This window comes from Protopterus annectens, chromosome 14.part0 (genome assembly GCF_019279795.1).
Source record: "Protopterus annectens isolate FY-2018-M chromosome 14.part0, PAN1.0, whole genome shotgun sequence".
Classification (NCBI taxonomy): domain Eukaryota; kingdom Metazoa; phylum Chordata; order Ceratodontiformes; family Protopteridae; genus Protopterus; species Protopterus annectens.
This window is the reverse complement of record NC_056748.1, coordinates 693,385,854-693,401,242: the sequence shown is the minus strand read 5'-3', so window position 1 is coordinate 693,401,242 and position 15,389 is coordinate 693,385,854. Positions and strand designations below refer to the sequence as shown.

At 42.9% G+C, this 15,389-nt stretch overlaps 1 protein-coding gene across 2 annotated transcripts in view; it reads right to left on the bottom strand.

The window, feature by feature from the left end:
- Window positions 1–15,389, bottom strand: part of ZBTB48 (zinc finger and BTB domain containing 48) — an 823,012-nt gene that overhangs the window by 383,262 nt on the left and 424,361 nt on the right. Inside the window, exon 5 of one of the 2 annotated variants that reach the window (XM_044056423.1) lies at window positions 4,900–4,992. The exons of the other annotated variant lie outside the window; for it this stretch is intronic. Coding sequence (XP_043912358.1) covers window positions 4,900–4,992 — 93 coding nt within the window. The remainder of the gene's footprint in view (window positions 1–4,899; window positions 4,993–15,389) is intronic. 2 annotated transcript variants of the gene reach the window in all.

Below are 15,389 nucleotides of genomic sequence, written 5' to 3'. Positions count from 1 at the left end.
GATAGGCTTGCTCAATGCTTACCACTCTCACTGATCAGTGGAAAGAATTCCCACTACCACAACAAGGTCTGGACAACTCAGAAACACAAACTAAAGTCCTGAAACCAGCAAATCTGGGATCCGGACTATTCTAGTATAGGAAAAGGCAGGAAACGTGCAAAACAGATGGTATTTTTTTGGAGAAATTAAGCAGAAAAAAAGCAATTTAACAGTAATTATGCACAGAAAAGGCTGTCACACGAGTGATTTGGCTTTATTTCTTAGTTGCCGGTAGTAGTCAAGGGTGGCTTGTTTTTTGGTGGCCTGGTAATATGTCCAAGCTTTGTCTCTGTGCTTGAGTAGCTGTTTTGTGTCCTTAGACAGCCATGGTGCACAGTTACATTTTAACTCTGACATTTTTAGATGGTGCTAGGCTGCTTAGAATAATTGCTTTCAAAGTATTGCATAGCAGCATCTAGATTGAGAGTTTTTAGTGGGGACCAGTTACATTGTTGGAGGACAGATGTAAAAGTATGGGATGAGAAGTGTTTTTTGTTGCAAATTTGTCTATATATGGTATTTTTTTGGGGTGTTTAGTCATTGGCTGAGTAGGAAGGTAGGTATATGGTCACTCAGTGTATCTGGGAGGCAGCCTGACTGATAGGCCAGTGAAGGTTTGTTGGTTAATGTCCAGTCAAGTATAAACTGTCTTTACTGGATTTGTCTATTCTAGTGGGGGACTGTACTGTCGGAGTGAAACCGTATAGGTTGGTGAAGTTTGAGGGGTTGTCTGCGGTACAGTTGAACCAGTCAGTATTGAAGTCACCTATTATTATGGTTTCTTGATTAAAGGTTGAAGATGTGATGTGAAGAAAGTCATCAATTGTGGATAGGTTGTTGCCAAGTGGGATGCAGATTGCTATGATGGTTATATACATTTTTTAGGGTTAAATTCTAGGCAGGTAGATAGTATTTTGGCGGCATTAAGAGTTGGGGGTTTGGTTCTAACTGTTGTAGTTTAAGTGCATTTTTTGTAAGTTATAGCTACAACTCCTCATTGTTTGTGTGGTCTATCCAGTCTGTAGATGTTAAAGCCTGGTGCTAAGATTTCATTTTTACTTGTGTGGTATTTTTGCCAGGTTTCAGTTAAGATTACTATGTCAGGAGAGAATAGGGATAGGGTGACATGAAATGTGTGTATTTTGTTTGTTAGGCTCCTGATATTCATACTTATGAGTAGGAGGTCAGCTGTGTTGTGGGGGAGGTTGGTAGAGATATGTGAGAGTGAACTGGACTGGGAATGTGGAGTTTTTTGAGTGTTGGGCCCCAAGGTTAGCATGGATGTCACCGCCTAGTTTGAGGTATGATATTGTATATGCAAGAGTAGATGTGGATGTTTCAGTGTCAGTCTGGTGTATTTACATAGTGGATATGGAGTAGTTGGTTGATGTGCATATCTATATGTATAATATACTATTTTTGTTGTGCTAAATAGGTAAGGTGCTATGAGACTATGTTTGCGTACGTGGTGTGGGTTGAAGACATGATGGCAGGGTGAAGTGGAGATTTTTGATATTGTATTATGGTGGTAGGATGTGAGATGGAGGGCTGGGATTAGGAGAATTATGACAGAGGTGTGCAACAGTAGCATTATGGGGTTTTAGGTTGATAGGAGCGGTGTGTTATGCGTGGGGAGAGTGTGAAAGGTATATACTTAAATGTATTTTAATTAGAGATGAGCTTTATAGAGTGTAGAAGGGGGTGGGGATGGGTTCTTAGCGAGTCAGTAGGGGTGGTGATGCAGTCTAGTTGGTAATTGGCTAATTAAGTGTGGGGTTGGTGATTGGGTGGTTAGATGTGGTAGGTGTTGTCTGGTTAAAATAAATGTAGCAGTAGTGGGGGCAGGTGGAATTTGGGGACAGGGGAGGAGAGGATTAGTGAGCCTGAGCATAGCGAGTTGGACCAAAGAGATGCAGCTGGGCACAGAAAACAATCAGTTGATCAGAAAATGTGGAAAACAAGGCAAAGCGTTTCCTTTAGTAAGTAAAAGTAGACAGAGCTAGTTAATTACAACTGACATGGGTACCTTAGTACAGAGAAGCAGGCTAAAGTGGAAAAATGGCTGGGTTGGAGTATTGATAAGAGCCAGAAATGTACAGGGAGTGGTGAGAGAGTTGAAAGTACGTCTTGGCGGTGTGCAGGCAACCTTTGTTTTAACAGATCAGGTGTAATTAGATATATAAAATCAAAACATGCATTAGCAGTTTGCTAGCCAGGAAATGAGAAGCACAGAGTCCAGTTAATTGTGTAGTTTGAAGGGTTTCATGCTGGGTAGGTAGCTTGCAGTGAGTGCTTTAACCAGGGCTTTATAACCTAAGGAAAAAGGAGGGGAGAAAAAAGGGTGAGATTGGTGACAGAAACAGAATAATACAATTTATATTAAGGTAGAGTGAGGGAAAGAAGAGAGAGTGAGATTTCAGGTAGGACAGGAGTGAGAGATAAAGAGGTAATACAATATACTACAGTTTAATTACAAGCAATGCTTTTTCCTTTCAGTCCAAGTCATGTACAGGCCATATTTTTCCCATTAAGCAATAAGCAAAGGCAAACCGTATCCTGTGAGTTAGCAGGCAATACTGCAAGCACTGCAGGGTAAAAGATCCTTTTAGAACTAATCATTACAGTATCAGTATATTCTTACAGCCTATACATGCAATGGTACAAATAGCTTAAATTGAGGCAATAATTAAACAGTTGAAAGACGAGACGAATATTCTACGACCTGTTCAAACTATAACCTGTTCAATCAACAGTACAAAAAGCTTATATATAAGAAATAGAAACTGTGATTCTATGAGCTGTTCAAACTACATCCTGTTCAATATATGGTACAAACAGTTAATATATATGAAATACCAACTCAGTTGAGAGATGAACTAAAAACTTCTATGACCTGTTCTATTAATTCACAGTGACAGTGGCAGTAGCTACAGTTACAGTTCTCTTGGCTTGTTATGCTGCATTTAATACACACAAAATATATATTATTTTAATAGTAAAACTAATTGAGAAAAGATTAAAATGTATGGTTTGTACAGTTAGTTTTACAGTTATCTCAGCAGTAATATAGGTTACGGCTTACACTGGATGTTACCATGTGTTTTCTAAGACTGTATGTGATCCAGCTATCTAAATAATGGACAAATTGCCTGAAATATCCTCACTGGAACAAGCAAAACATTACATATCATTAGGAATAGAGCAATTAAGCGAATGGAGCGCTTCCTGCTGGACAAAATTGTTTAAGGAGTTGTAACCAAGCCAACAGTTATAGACTGTTCAAGACAGTTCAATAAATAGTAATATCCAGCACAGCATATACCTTAGTCTTCGAGCATTCAAAAAAAATTTCAATACAGATCAAAGAACAACTCTTGCACACCACTGGTATGAGTAGGCGAGTTCAGGGTAATGTGTAGGGTCTATGTTAAATCATCGAACACTTAAAAAAACGATGATTTATCGAACCCATGTAAGTGAAAGCTTACAATCTCTAACGCTTAGAACAGCGATTTTTTTCCATGGGAAAAAAATTGCTGTTCCACAAAACCCCCATACCCCCCTACTTAAATATACCAACTCCAAAATCGCACTACAGTCACGAAAATGGCAAAGTAACGGAAGCGGCCAAGCGATTTCTTTCCCAGGAAAGAATTCGCTTATATGCCATTTCGCTGTTTTGCCTTTTCGTGCTTTCAAGTTCAATCAAGACACAGTCGAAAGAGTGTTTCTTCAATCATTTAATAGGAACCCAATGTGTAGAGTAGAAATGATGGCCCAGGATAATAAGTAAAATGCTGCAAGGGACCATGGGAAAAGAAAGTGAAAGTAAAACAGTATTATCCTTACATGGTGTATTGAAAGAGTGGGGTATTTGCTGGACCAAAGAGATGCAGCTGGCCACAGAAATAAAATCAGTTGAGCAGAAAATGTGGAAATCGTGGCAAAGAGTTTCCTTTACTAATTATAAGAGAGTCAGAGAAGTGAGTGAGGGTGTGAGCTGGGGAAAAAGGAAAAAGTGGTTACCGTGAAACACTACATAGTACAGAGCCAGTTAATTACAGCTTAGTTGGGGACCTTAGTACAGAGAAGCAGGCTATAGGGAAAAAAAAGGCTGGGCTGGAGTATTGATAACAGCCAGAAATGTAAACGGGGAGGTGAGAGAGATGAGAGTACATCTCGGCAATGTGCAGGCAGTCTTTCTTTTAACAGATAAGGTGTAGTTAGATATATAAAAATCAAAACATACCATTAGTTTGCTAGCCAGGAACTGAGAAGCACAGTCCAATTAACTGTGTAGTTTGAAAGGCTTCATGCTGGGTAGGTAGCTTGCAGTGAGTTCTTTAACCAGGGCTTTATAACATTAGCAGTTTGTAAGCCAGGAACTGAGAAGCACAGAGTCCAATTAACTGTGTAGTTTGAAAGGCTTCATGCTGGGTAGGTAGCTTGCAGTGAGTTCTTTAACCAGGGCTTTATAACATTAACAGTTTGCTAGCCAGGAAATGAGGAGCAAGTCCAGTTAATTGTGCAGCTTGAAATGCTTCACATTCACACTGGCTAGGTAGGTAGCTTGGAGTAAGTTCTTAACCAAAGTCGTTCAGCATTCACAGAAATTTACAATATAGATCAAAGAACCACTCTTGCATACCATCGGGATATTGTTCATCAACAACAAAGTTATTAAAGAAAATGTTGAACAGTAAAGAAAATTATGTAAATTACTATGAGTGTCAGCATATTACTCATATGATTTCTAGCTCTACCATTCCAGAACTGTGTTATTCGGCTTTGACTGGTTTGACCACGGCATAAGTGATAAACAAGTAGTGCTACGTAAAACATATTTTAAAATGTTCCTACCTTAAAAGGCATCTCTCCTGTGTGAGACACCATATGTATCCTTAATTCTAATCTTCGTCTGAAGGACTCCTTACAGACTGTACAGTTAAAGACCTATTTTATAGTGAGGAGGGAGAAACAAAAAATACAAAATATGTTAACAACCTGCTGATTTAAAACCTGAATGAATAACTTTCAGGGGACATCAATTAATGGGTAACTTTCAGTATACTAATCTGTAGAGCAGTGTAAGGCTGCACAACACAATTAGCCAGTATTACTATAACTATAAAGCTCTAATTCTACTGTAGTAAAAATGGACTAAGTCATGTGAACAGCATTTAAAACAGCCAAACAAATTGCTTTGCAATTTGTGGGGTTGGGAGGCTGGTCTAATGGTTAAGGTGTTTGCCTTACAAACACAAGGTAAAGGGTTTGAGTCTCACAAGGGATAATTGGCTAAACTTAAAATGGCTCACAAAAGCAGTTAGCTTAGTACTAATCTATGAACCTATGAATCTATAACATGCAAAAACTGCACTCATTAACTTGGCATCTTTAGCTATACAGACAGTCTTACTTATGAACCTGCAGAAAGAAGTTATGTCTTACCATAACGTTCCATCTGTGTTGCTGATCTTCGTTCATTCATTACTGGTGGGTTATGGGTTCCGTCCACGGAACCGAGACTGCCTCATACCAAGCTCGCGCCAGCCAAAAACTCTTGAGCCAAGATCCTACCCACAATGCTCTGCTCCCTGTTACCTGAGATCGAGTTTGCAAGTTGATAGACAAAAAGTAGAGGCTACCTCTGGTCATAACAGATCTACAATAATGGAAAAATGATCATACAATATCCACCAGGAACCTCCGGAAGGTGGGGAGTAATGAATGAACAAAGATCAACAACACAGATGGAAAGTTATAGTAAGACATAACTTCTTTATCTGATGTTGTTAATCTTCATTCATTCCTTACTGATGGGACAGAGTCCCCAGCTACTTGTATCCCTGGGCGGGCCTCATGGAAGGACATTCCTGAGCACCATGGAACCAAAAGAAGGTCTTTCTCTGGAGGCGAAATCCAATTTGTAATGAAGGATAAAGGTGTGGGGTTTGGCCCAAGTAGCAGCTGAGCAAATGTCATTGAAAGAAGCCCTAACATGGAAAGTTGATGAGGTTGCCATAGACCTTGTAGAATGGGCTTTTACTTTGTGAGGCAAGGTGATGTTGTTCTTGTTGTAAATGAAGGTAATGCAATTTCTCAACCGTGATGCCAATGTAACTTTAGAGACGGGATTACCTAGCCTTGGTCCAGAAAAAGCCAGAAATAGTTGGTCTAATTTACGGGAAGATTTTGTTCTATCCAAATAAAAACATAGTTGCCTATGAACATCTAGGGAGTGCAGGCAATACTCTCCCTTGCTAGAATGATTAGGAAAAAATACTGGGAGGTCAATAGACTGGTTGACAGACCACTCTGACACCACTTTCTGTAAAAAGCAAGAGTTAGTTCTCAGTGAGAGACTGTCCTTATGGAAAATAAGGTAGGGACGTTTGATGCATAAGCCTTGAAAGTACTGACATATGTCTGGCTGATGTGATTGCACTAGAAACAAAGTTTTCCAAGAGAGGTACTTTAAAATCACATGAAGATGCAGGTTCAAAGGGGGGAGCTGTTAGGGCTTGTAGAACCAAGGCCAAATTCCAAGGTTGTACTGGTTCTCTAAAGGGAGGTTTTAGGTGAAAAATGCCCTTCAATAAGGTCTTACAGTCTGTGTGACATGAGTGAAGAGTCCTGAAAGCCAATATAGAAATTAGAAATGGCAGCTAAATGAACACGAATAGTAGAGGCTGATACCCCAGATTGAAAAAGATCTGAAAAAATTATCTAATTCCACCGACACTGGGGCCGACAAGGGATCCAATTGTTTGTTTGCTGTCCATAATGTAAACCTTTTCCATTTGCAGAGATAGATTAGTATGGTGGACGATTTATGAGATGCAATAAGAATATTGCACACCGGGGAGGAAAGGTTATCCTGCCTGGCAATGATCGGAAATGGAGAAACCAATATGTCAGCTTCAGGTTTGTTAAGACTGGGGTGAGTTAGAGTTGGATTGAGGATCCATGGTTGATCTAGCAAGTGAGGCCAGAGGAAGGGGAACCAAACTTGTTGAGGCCAATATGGAGCAATGAGGATCACTTTGCTCTTCAACTGCTGTGCTTTCTTTAGAAATTGGGATATGAGGGGTAGAGGAGGATAAGCATAAAGCAGACCAGAGGACCAAGCGTGGACTTGAGTGTCTCTCAGTGACCATCCCCCAAGGGGGGATCAGGGCAAAGTAGTTACTGCACTTGAAGTTGAATGGGGAGGCGAATAGATCGCAGCAAGGCTGGCCCCAGCGGTTGAAAATTTTTGCCGCTATTACAGGATTGAGGGACCGCTAGTGAGGTTGTAGAATGCACCTGCCCAATTTGTCCGCTATCACGTTGGTGCTCCCGGGAATGTGCGCTGCAATTAGAAAGCGGTTGGAAACTATCGCCCATAGCCATATTCTCAAGGCCTCTTGGCATAACGGATAAGATCTAGTGCCCCCTTGCTTGTTGATGTACCAGACTACTGACATGTTGTCTGAGTGGATTGCAATAGTCCCCGACGGAAGGATCGAGTGGAATGCTTGCAATGCTAATAGCACCGCCCACAGTTCCAGGACATTGAAATGCAAATGGGCCTCTGTCTCCGTGCCTTGGACAGAGGTTCCCTGACATAACCCCACCCCCATCAGGGAGGCGTCTATGGTCACCTTGGCTTTTGGCTGATGGGGGCTGAAAAGGTGAGACCATTGTTGGGGATTTTGAGATGTCCACCAGAGCAAATCTTGCTTGCATCTCTGACTTACACTTATCTGAAAAGACAAGGGATGTTGTAGAGGGTACCACTGAGTGAGAAATAGCCACTGGAGAAGTCTCATGTAGAACCTGGCCAGAGGAACAATGGTGATCGAGGCTGCCATTGACCCCAAGAGTTGAAGTATGGACCGAGCAGGGGATTTTTGGTGACAGCTTAGCGGCTGAACTTGTCTTATTCTTTGAGGTCTGTGATCCAGGAGAGATGCTGTGCAACTCCTTGTGTCCAACAGAACTCAAATGAATTCTAAAGATTGTGTCGGGGTCGTGTTTGACTTCTCCCAGTTTATAGTGATTGCCAGGCGCTGTGCTGTGAGAAGAGCGTAGTCTAAGGCTTCTTCCAGTAGACGCTTGGTGGGGGGCTGTAAGGAGCCAATCGTCTAGATATGGAAATGCCTGGAATCCTGGAAATCGCAGGTGAGCAATAACCACTGCCATGTATTTGAACACTCTGGGGGTTGTAGAGAGACCAAAGGGCAGTGCTCGAAATTGGAAGTGACTGGCTCCTACACAGAAGCGGAGGTGTCTTCTTTAGTGGTGTCCACTTTTATATGCTAATACGCATCTTGAAGATCTATACAGTACATCCAATCATCTTCTTCCAGAAGAGGAATGACTAACAGTAACCATCCGGAATTTCTCTGATTTTACAAATTTGTCTAGTGTGCTGAGATCTAGACCCAGTCTCCAGTTCTCTGTCTTTTTTGGCACTAAAAGAATCTAGAGTAAAAATCGGATCCTATCTGGTCTGAGAGGTCCGTTTGGATTACCCTTTTTTATAGCAGCTTTTGGATTTCGTGTGCTGTTGCCTCCCGTTGACTTGGTGGAACATCAAGTAAGTTTCTGGGTGAGATGGGACAGAGAAGAAAGGGAATGCGGTAGCCTCTGGATATTATTCGTTGTACCCAAGAATCGGTGGTTATGGTTTGCCAGGCAGAAGGTACAAGGAAAAACAAACCCCGACCGCTTCCAGAGGTGAGCAGTTGGGCAATGCTTCAGGAGCGCTGGTAGGGTTGCCCAGAGACAGAATCTCTGGAATCCCGGTATCACGGACCTCCCCTGCCCCAAAAGGGGTGTCTTCCATTACAGTCTCCCCCTCTGCCTCTAGGGGAGAACTCAGCACATGTGTCACGGAAAGAGCCCTGTGATTTTCTGTGTCACATCTTCCCGTACCTCTGATTTCTGGAATAGAATCGTTGAAGGGTAGAGTGTCGGACACCAATGGCAGACAGAGTCTTACCATCTTCTTCGCACCTTGCCAGTGTATCTTTAACCTTAGGGCCAAACAATGAAGCGGCCTCGATAGGGGCGTTCATAAAGGAAGCCATACAGGAGTCCACAAAATCGCAAAGACACATCCAAGCATGACGTCTCGGGACTATGCCTCCATCTGCCGCTCTAGCCACTCCTCCCGTTACGGGTGAAATAAGGCGCACGGAAGAACTGGATATGGATTCCAGGGTCCCTATCTGAGAAGCTACGTTATCGCGCACCTCATCAGAAACAGCTCCTGCCAAGGTTTCAGAGAGTTGATTGATGAGGTCCCTCTGGAGTCTCGTAAAGTGTGCCAAGTAGTTCAAGGACGTAACAGTGAAGGTCGATGAAGCAAACGCACACTTCCCGAGGCTGTCTATTGCTCGGGACTCCTTGTTGGGCAGATGGACAGTCAGGCTCTCTTCTGCCAAATCTTTTTCAGTTACAGCTGCCGCCACCATCATGGCATCTACTAGAAGACCTTTGGACCAATGGGGATGCTCAGCAGGGGGGAGATAAAATCCTGTCAGGCCTCCGAGGTATAGCTTCCAATGTGTCAGGGCCTTCCATGCACGCTGGACGATGAGCTGGACAAGCTCATTGGATGGTGGGGTAATCCAGGAGGTAGGGGGCCGGGCAAGAAAAGCCTGCAGGAATACGAATTCCTCTGAGAAAGGGTTGGAGGACTTCCAATCCCCCCTCTGTCTTAGGATCTCGAGGATGTCACCGAAGGACACCTCATCAGAGGGCGACTGTGGGGACCCTTTCCTATCAAAGTCTGTATCTTCGGTCAAAGACTCCTCAGTGGAGTCAATGTGCTTCCTCTTGCATGAAGCCTTGCCAGGGGCTTCCTCAATGGGGAGCTCTAGGGAAGATTGCAAGCAGGGAGTCTCCTGAGGGGGAGAAACCTGAGGTCCTTCCGCGCGGGGTCTGAAAGTTGTGGCTTGCGACAGTTGTGGCACAGAGGTGGGCAAGGACTCCGACAGGGAGGTTTTGCCAATGGAGGCAAGTGCCCTCTCCATGGCCTGGAAGGCCGGGCTGCCTGAAGAGGGATGGGAGCCTGGAAGCGAGCATGACAACCTAGGAACCAGGGTCACACCCTGCTCCAATGAGCCGACACCCAGACCAAGAGTCTCAAGAGGACTGTGGAGCGTGAGGGGAGGAGAATTCCTGGAAGGTGCCATCGAAAAAATTGTCGAGGAACCAAGAATGCCTACCCCCACAGCACAGCCACTAGCCTGAGAAGAGCCCAGTGCCCAGTGGGCCACAAGGATGACTCCAGCTCCAAAGTAAGGTCCACTATTGGTGTCAAAGGAAGGGAAGTTGCTGCCAGAGGAAAGGGCTTTGATGCTTTCCTGGAAGTCGAAGGAGGAATATAAGTTGGAGTCAGTGGAGAAATACAGTCACCTGCAAGAAGGAACGCAGCTTTAGATGGTTGAGAGACCCCTGGCCACAAGCAACTGGTTGACAAGCAGCAACATATCATGTTCTGAGAGGCTCCTGGTCGACCTAATACACATACCCAATGGAGAATCCGGCCTGTCTAAAAAGGGGCTATACTGGTCTCCCACAAGCGGATCCATGGAAGGAGAGTACTTGGTCCTTGCTAGTTCCTGTGGTGTAGGGCCCAGAACCGAGGGTGTCTGCACAGAGGAGAATGGTGTTGAAGTTATCTGCGCTGACAAAAGCAGCACCATAGATGTCGAGGGTGTCTGCACTGTAAAGGGCGGAATGGCAAAATTCTGCACCGATGAATATGGTGCAGTCAAGGGAGGTGTCTGTACCGGTAACGACGGTGCCAAAATAGACTGCACTGAACAGCATGTCAGTGCCAACGGTGTCTGCACTGAAGAGAGCAGTATCCTGGAAGTTGGCAGCATTGACAAGGATGGAGACGAAAGAGCCTGCACCTGTAGAGACGGTGCCAATACAGGCTGCGACGAAACTGTCGGAACTGCAAGTGTCTGCACTGGGAAAGTACAGTTGTGTACATTTACCATAAATGTAGATGTTCGAGTGCATTCACTGTTGCAGTTATTAGATTTGGGTTATCTGCTTGCAGTAGCCCTCAGTCGGCCTGATTATCATTGGGTCCTGCGTCGGTTGCTGTCTCATCTTCTGTGACGTCAGGGGTATAGAGCATGCAGCCAACGCCATTAAGTTTTTCTTGCCCCATATGTCAGGTGCCCCTCTAATGGGAAGCAATATATATATGTATATATATATATGTATATGTATATATATGTATATATATATATATATGTATATATATATATGTATATGTATATGTGTATATATATATATATATATATGTATATATATATATATATATATATATATATATATATATACATATATATATATATATATATATATATATATATATATGTATATATATATATATATATATATATATATATATATATATATATATATATATATATATATATATATATATATATATATATATATATATATATATATATATATATATATATATATATATATATATATATATATATATATATATATATATATATATATATATATATATATATATATATATATATATATATATATATATATATATATATATATATATACATATATATATAGATATACATATATATACATATATATATATATATATATATATATATATATATGTATATATATGTACACACACACACACACACAAGGTTATACCTCCAACAAAAAAGCAAATACACCAAAAAGCTTTTAAGAATAACTAAGGAGAGTAGAGGTATAGTCAAAAGTCAGGGGGCTGGAGGGAGGGTAACCAGGACTGCAACAGTGAATACACTCGAACATCGACATTTATGTTAAGTGTACACAACTGTACTATGTTCTTCGTGTTTCACTGTTGCAGTCATTACATTTGGGTAGATTCCTAAAGCTAAGGTTGGGAGGAGGAATTTAGATAGCATTAGGACCAGCTATAAGGCCCTGCAAGACTGCAGTGGCATAGCCAGCTCTGGATTTAGAGAAAATTGGCAAATGGTAATGCTTGGTGAAAGTATGTACAGAACTCCAAGAAGCAGCTTCTAGGATGTCCCTGGTAGGGACAGCTCTGAGAAAGGCTGCAGAGGTAGATGCAGCCCTGGTTGAGTGGGGTCTGACCCCCTGTGGGATAGGTTTTCCATGGTGCTTATAGCAGAAATGAATGCAATGGCCTATCCATTTAGAAATGGTTTGCTTTGAAATAGCCTTCCCTCTGTCCCTGCAGCAAATGCCACCAGCAGTTGTTCAGATTTCCTTTGAGGTTTAGTCCTGTCCAAGTAGAATCTAAGTTGTCCATGTACATCTAAGGAGTGCAGTATCCGTTCTCCTTTGTTCTGTGGATTAGGAAAGAAGGTTGGCAAATGAATGGCCTGATTAAGAATCACACTGGATACCACCTTGGGCATGAAGGAAGGACTGGTTTCTGAGGGACACCCTGTCCGCATGAGAAATGATGAAAGGCTCCACTGCCATAAGGGCCTGTAATTCACATACCCTTCTTGCTGAAGTGATTGCTAAAAGGAAAGCTGTTTTCCAAGAAAGAAATTTTAGATCTGCAGTAGCAGCTGGCTCGAAAGGAAGAAGAGTGAGTTTCTGCAAGACAAAGTTAAGGTCCCAGGCTGGAGTTGGAGCTCTCCTGGGTGGTCTTAAAATTTTAGCCCCTCTAAGGAACTGCTTGAGCAGTGGATGAGAGAAGAGGGGAGGTTCTGTGTTACAATGAGCTGAAATGGCTGAGGTGTGAATTTTTATGGAGGAAAAAGACAGGCCCTTGTGAAGCATCTCAGTTAAGTATTGTAAAATCTGAGGTAAATTGGGTGCTGCTGTGCTCGTCCCTTGAGATTGGTTCCAGGCACAGAATCTTTTCCATTTGTTAGCATAATACTTTCTAGTACTAGGCCTCCTTGCCTCTAAAATGATATCCATTACTGGTTTACTAGGGGATGGTAAAGGAGAGATTAGGTAATTAGCCAGGTTCAGTGTTTGAAGCTGAGGGTGCAGAATCTGGTTCTCCTGCTGAAACAACAGGGAAGGAGTCTGAGGCAGGTGCCATGGGGCAAACAGTGTCACACTGCCCAAGATGGGGTACCCAGTGTTGGCGTGGCCAGTCTGCTGCAATCAAAATCGTCCTTGGTTTGTCCTGTTTGATCTTTAGAAGTACTTTGGAGAGCAGAGACAGAGGAAAGGCATAAACTGATAGGTTTTTCCAGCTGAAGGACAGAGCATCCCTTTTCCAAGCTTGTTTGTGGGGAGTCCTTGTGCAAAATTTGTCCAAATGATAGTTCTGGGGGAAGGCAAACAGGTCTATATCTGGGCTTCCCTATTTGTTTGTCAACATGCTGAAAATCCTTGGTTCCAGTTTCCACTCTTGTGAGCCCATGAGGTTTCTGCTTACTCCGTCTGCCAGTGTATTTAGTTTTCCTGGCATGAATTGAGCTTGTAGATGCACTTGGTAGCTCAAGGCTGTGTTCCACAATGCCATGGCTAGTCTGCAGAGGGGGTAAGAATGTGTACCCCCCTGCTTGTTTATGTACCACATAACAGTGGTGTTGCCCGTCTTTACCATTAATTGTCCTGGAAAAATGTGGTCCTTAAAGGCCGTCAGAGCATTCTGTACAGCTAACATTTCTTTTTGATTGATATGCAGGCGCATTTGACTTGGGTTCCATTTGCCCTGAATGCACTTCTCTGCCAGGTGAGCCCCCCATGCATAGTCTGATGCATCAGTTAGGATTTGGGCAGCAGGGAGTAGTGTGAATGGTAGTCCCTTGTTTTGGTGACAGGCCTCTGCCCACCAAAGGAACTCTAGGTGTAGACGAGGTATGATAGGAATCATTGCTTCTAGATCCTGAGAATGTTGACACCATAGGCTTTTAGATACCACTGTAGTTTTCTCATATGCAGTCTTGCATATGGAATTAGAAGAATGCAGGAGGCCATGAACCCCAAGGCTTGCAGTATTTGCCTTGCAGATAGCAGGGTTTTTGTGGCCACTTGTTTGAAGTAGGTTGTCAAATGAATTTGTTTCTCTGGCGTGAGGAAAGCCATCTGGGAAGTTCTATTCAAGCTTGCTCCCAGGAATGTCATTTGTTCATAGGTAGGTACTAGGCTATCGGCCCTGGGACCTATACAAGCCCAGCCAAAAAGGTACCCTGGCTTTTGCCACCCAAGAAAATTATTTTCCTATGCCACTGTCGAGCAGAGCCACAGAGGTGATCCCCGGGGTGAATTTCCTATTTCCCATCCAATCATCAAGATTTTTCTTGAAGAGTGCTAATGAGGAGCTTTGTTTGATATAGATAGGTAGTTTATTCCAGAGTATGGGAAGTCTCTGGGACAGGAATCTATCCCTCCGGCATGTTCTGTTTATTGTGGTGACAAGGTTTAGGTCCCTAGAGCGTGTAGCTCAGGGGGATTGGGATTTCTTTAAGTGGAGCATGTCCAACAGCTCTGGGTTTGACATAGCTTTGTATGTTAGGCAGAGATAGCTTCTGAGTAGGCGATATGCGACGGAGTAAAGCTGGAGTTTTTTGAGACGGTCTGCGTAGGGCATCTGTTTGAGGCCGGTAATCCTCTTTGTATGGTATTTCTGCGGCCTTTCCAGTTGTTTTAGATGCCTTGTGAGGTACATACCAAAAGGGGCATTGTACTCTATAATGGGTCTAATGAGTAATGAGTAGAGGGGAACAATGACCTCTTTTTCTGGATGAGAAACTTTTTGTGATGAGGTGTGCCACGTAGAAGGATTTCCTGACTACTGTGGCAATGTGATTATCAAAGGACAGACTACTGTCCACCTGTGTCCCAAGATCTCTTATCGCACTTTCGATGTTAAGTATACTACCGCCTATGTTGTAGTTCATGGGTACAGAGTTTTTACCAAAGGGGATGACAATGCACTTTTTAGCAGTGAGCTTGAGGCCATGGCTTTGACACCAGGCATCTGTCTCAGTGATGCCCTTTTGTAGGATGTCCACATCGTTAGGAGTTTCGATTAAGGCTCCTAGTTTGCAGTCATCTGCGAACTTCGTTAGCCAAAGACCTTGTGTGTTAGCCTGTACTTCAGAGAAGTAGATACCAAACAGGAGAGGACCCAGGACTGAACCCTGTGGTACTCCACTTGTCACTGGTCTGAAGTCGGATTTGGAGTCTTCTACTTTCACAGTATGGGTTCTGTCAGTGAGCCAGTTAGCAACCCATCTTGTGACATAGGGATTTATACCTAGTTTAGTGATTTTATCTATAATTCCAGAGTGGAGGATTGTGTCAAAAGCCTTGGAAAGATCTAGATAGGCTATGTGAACCACCTTACCCTTGTCTATGGCTTT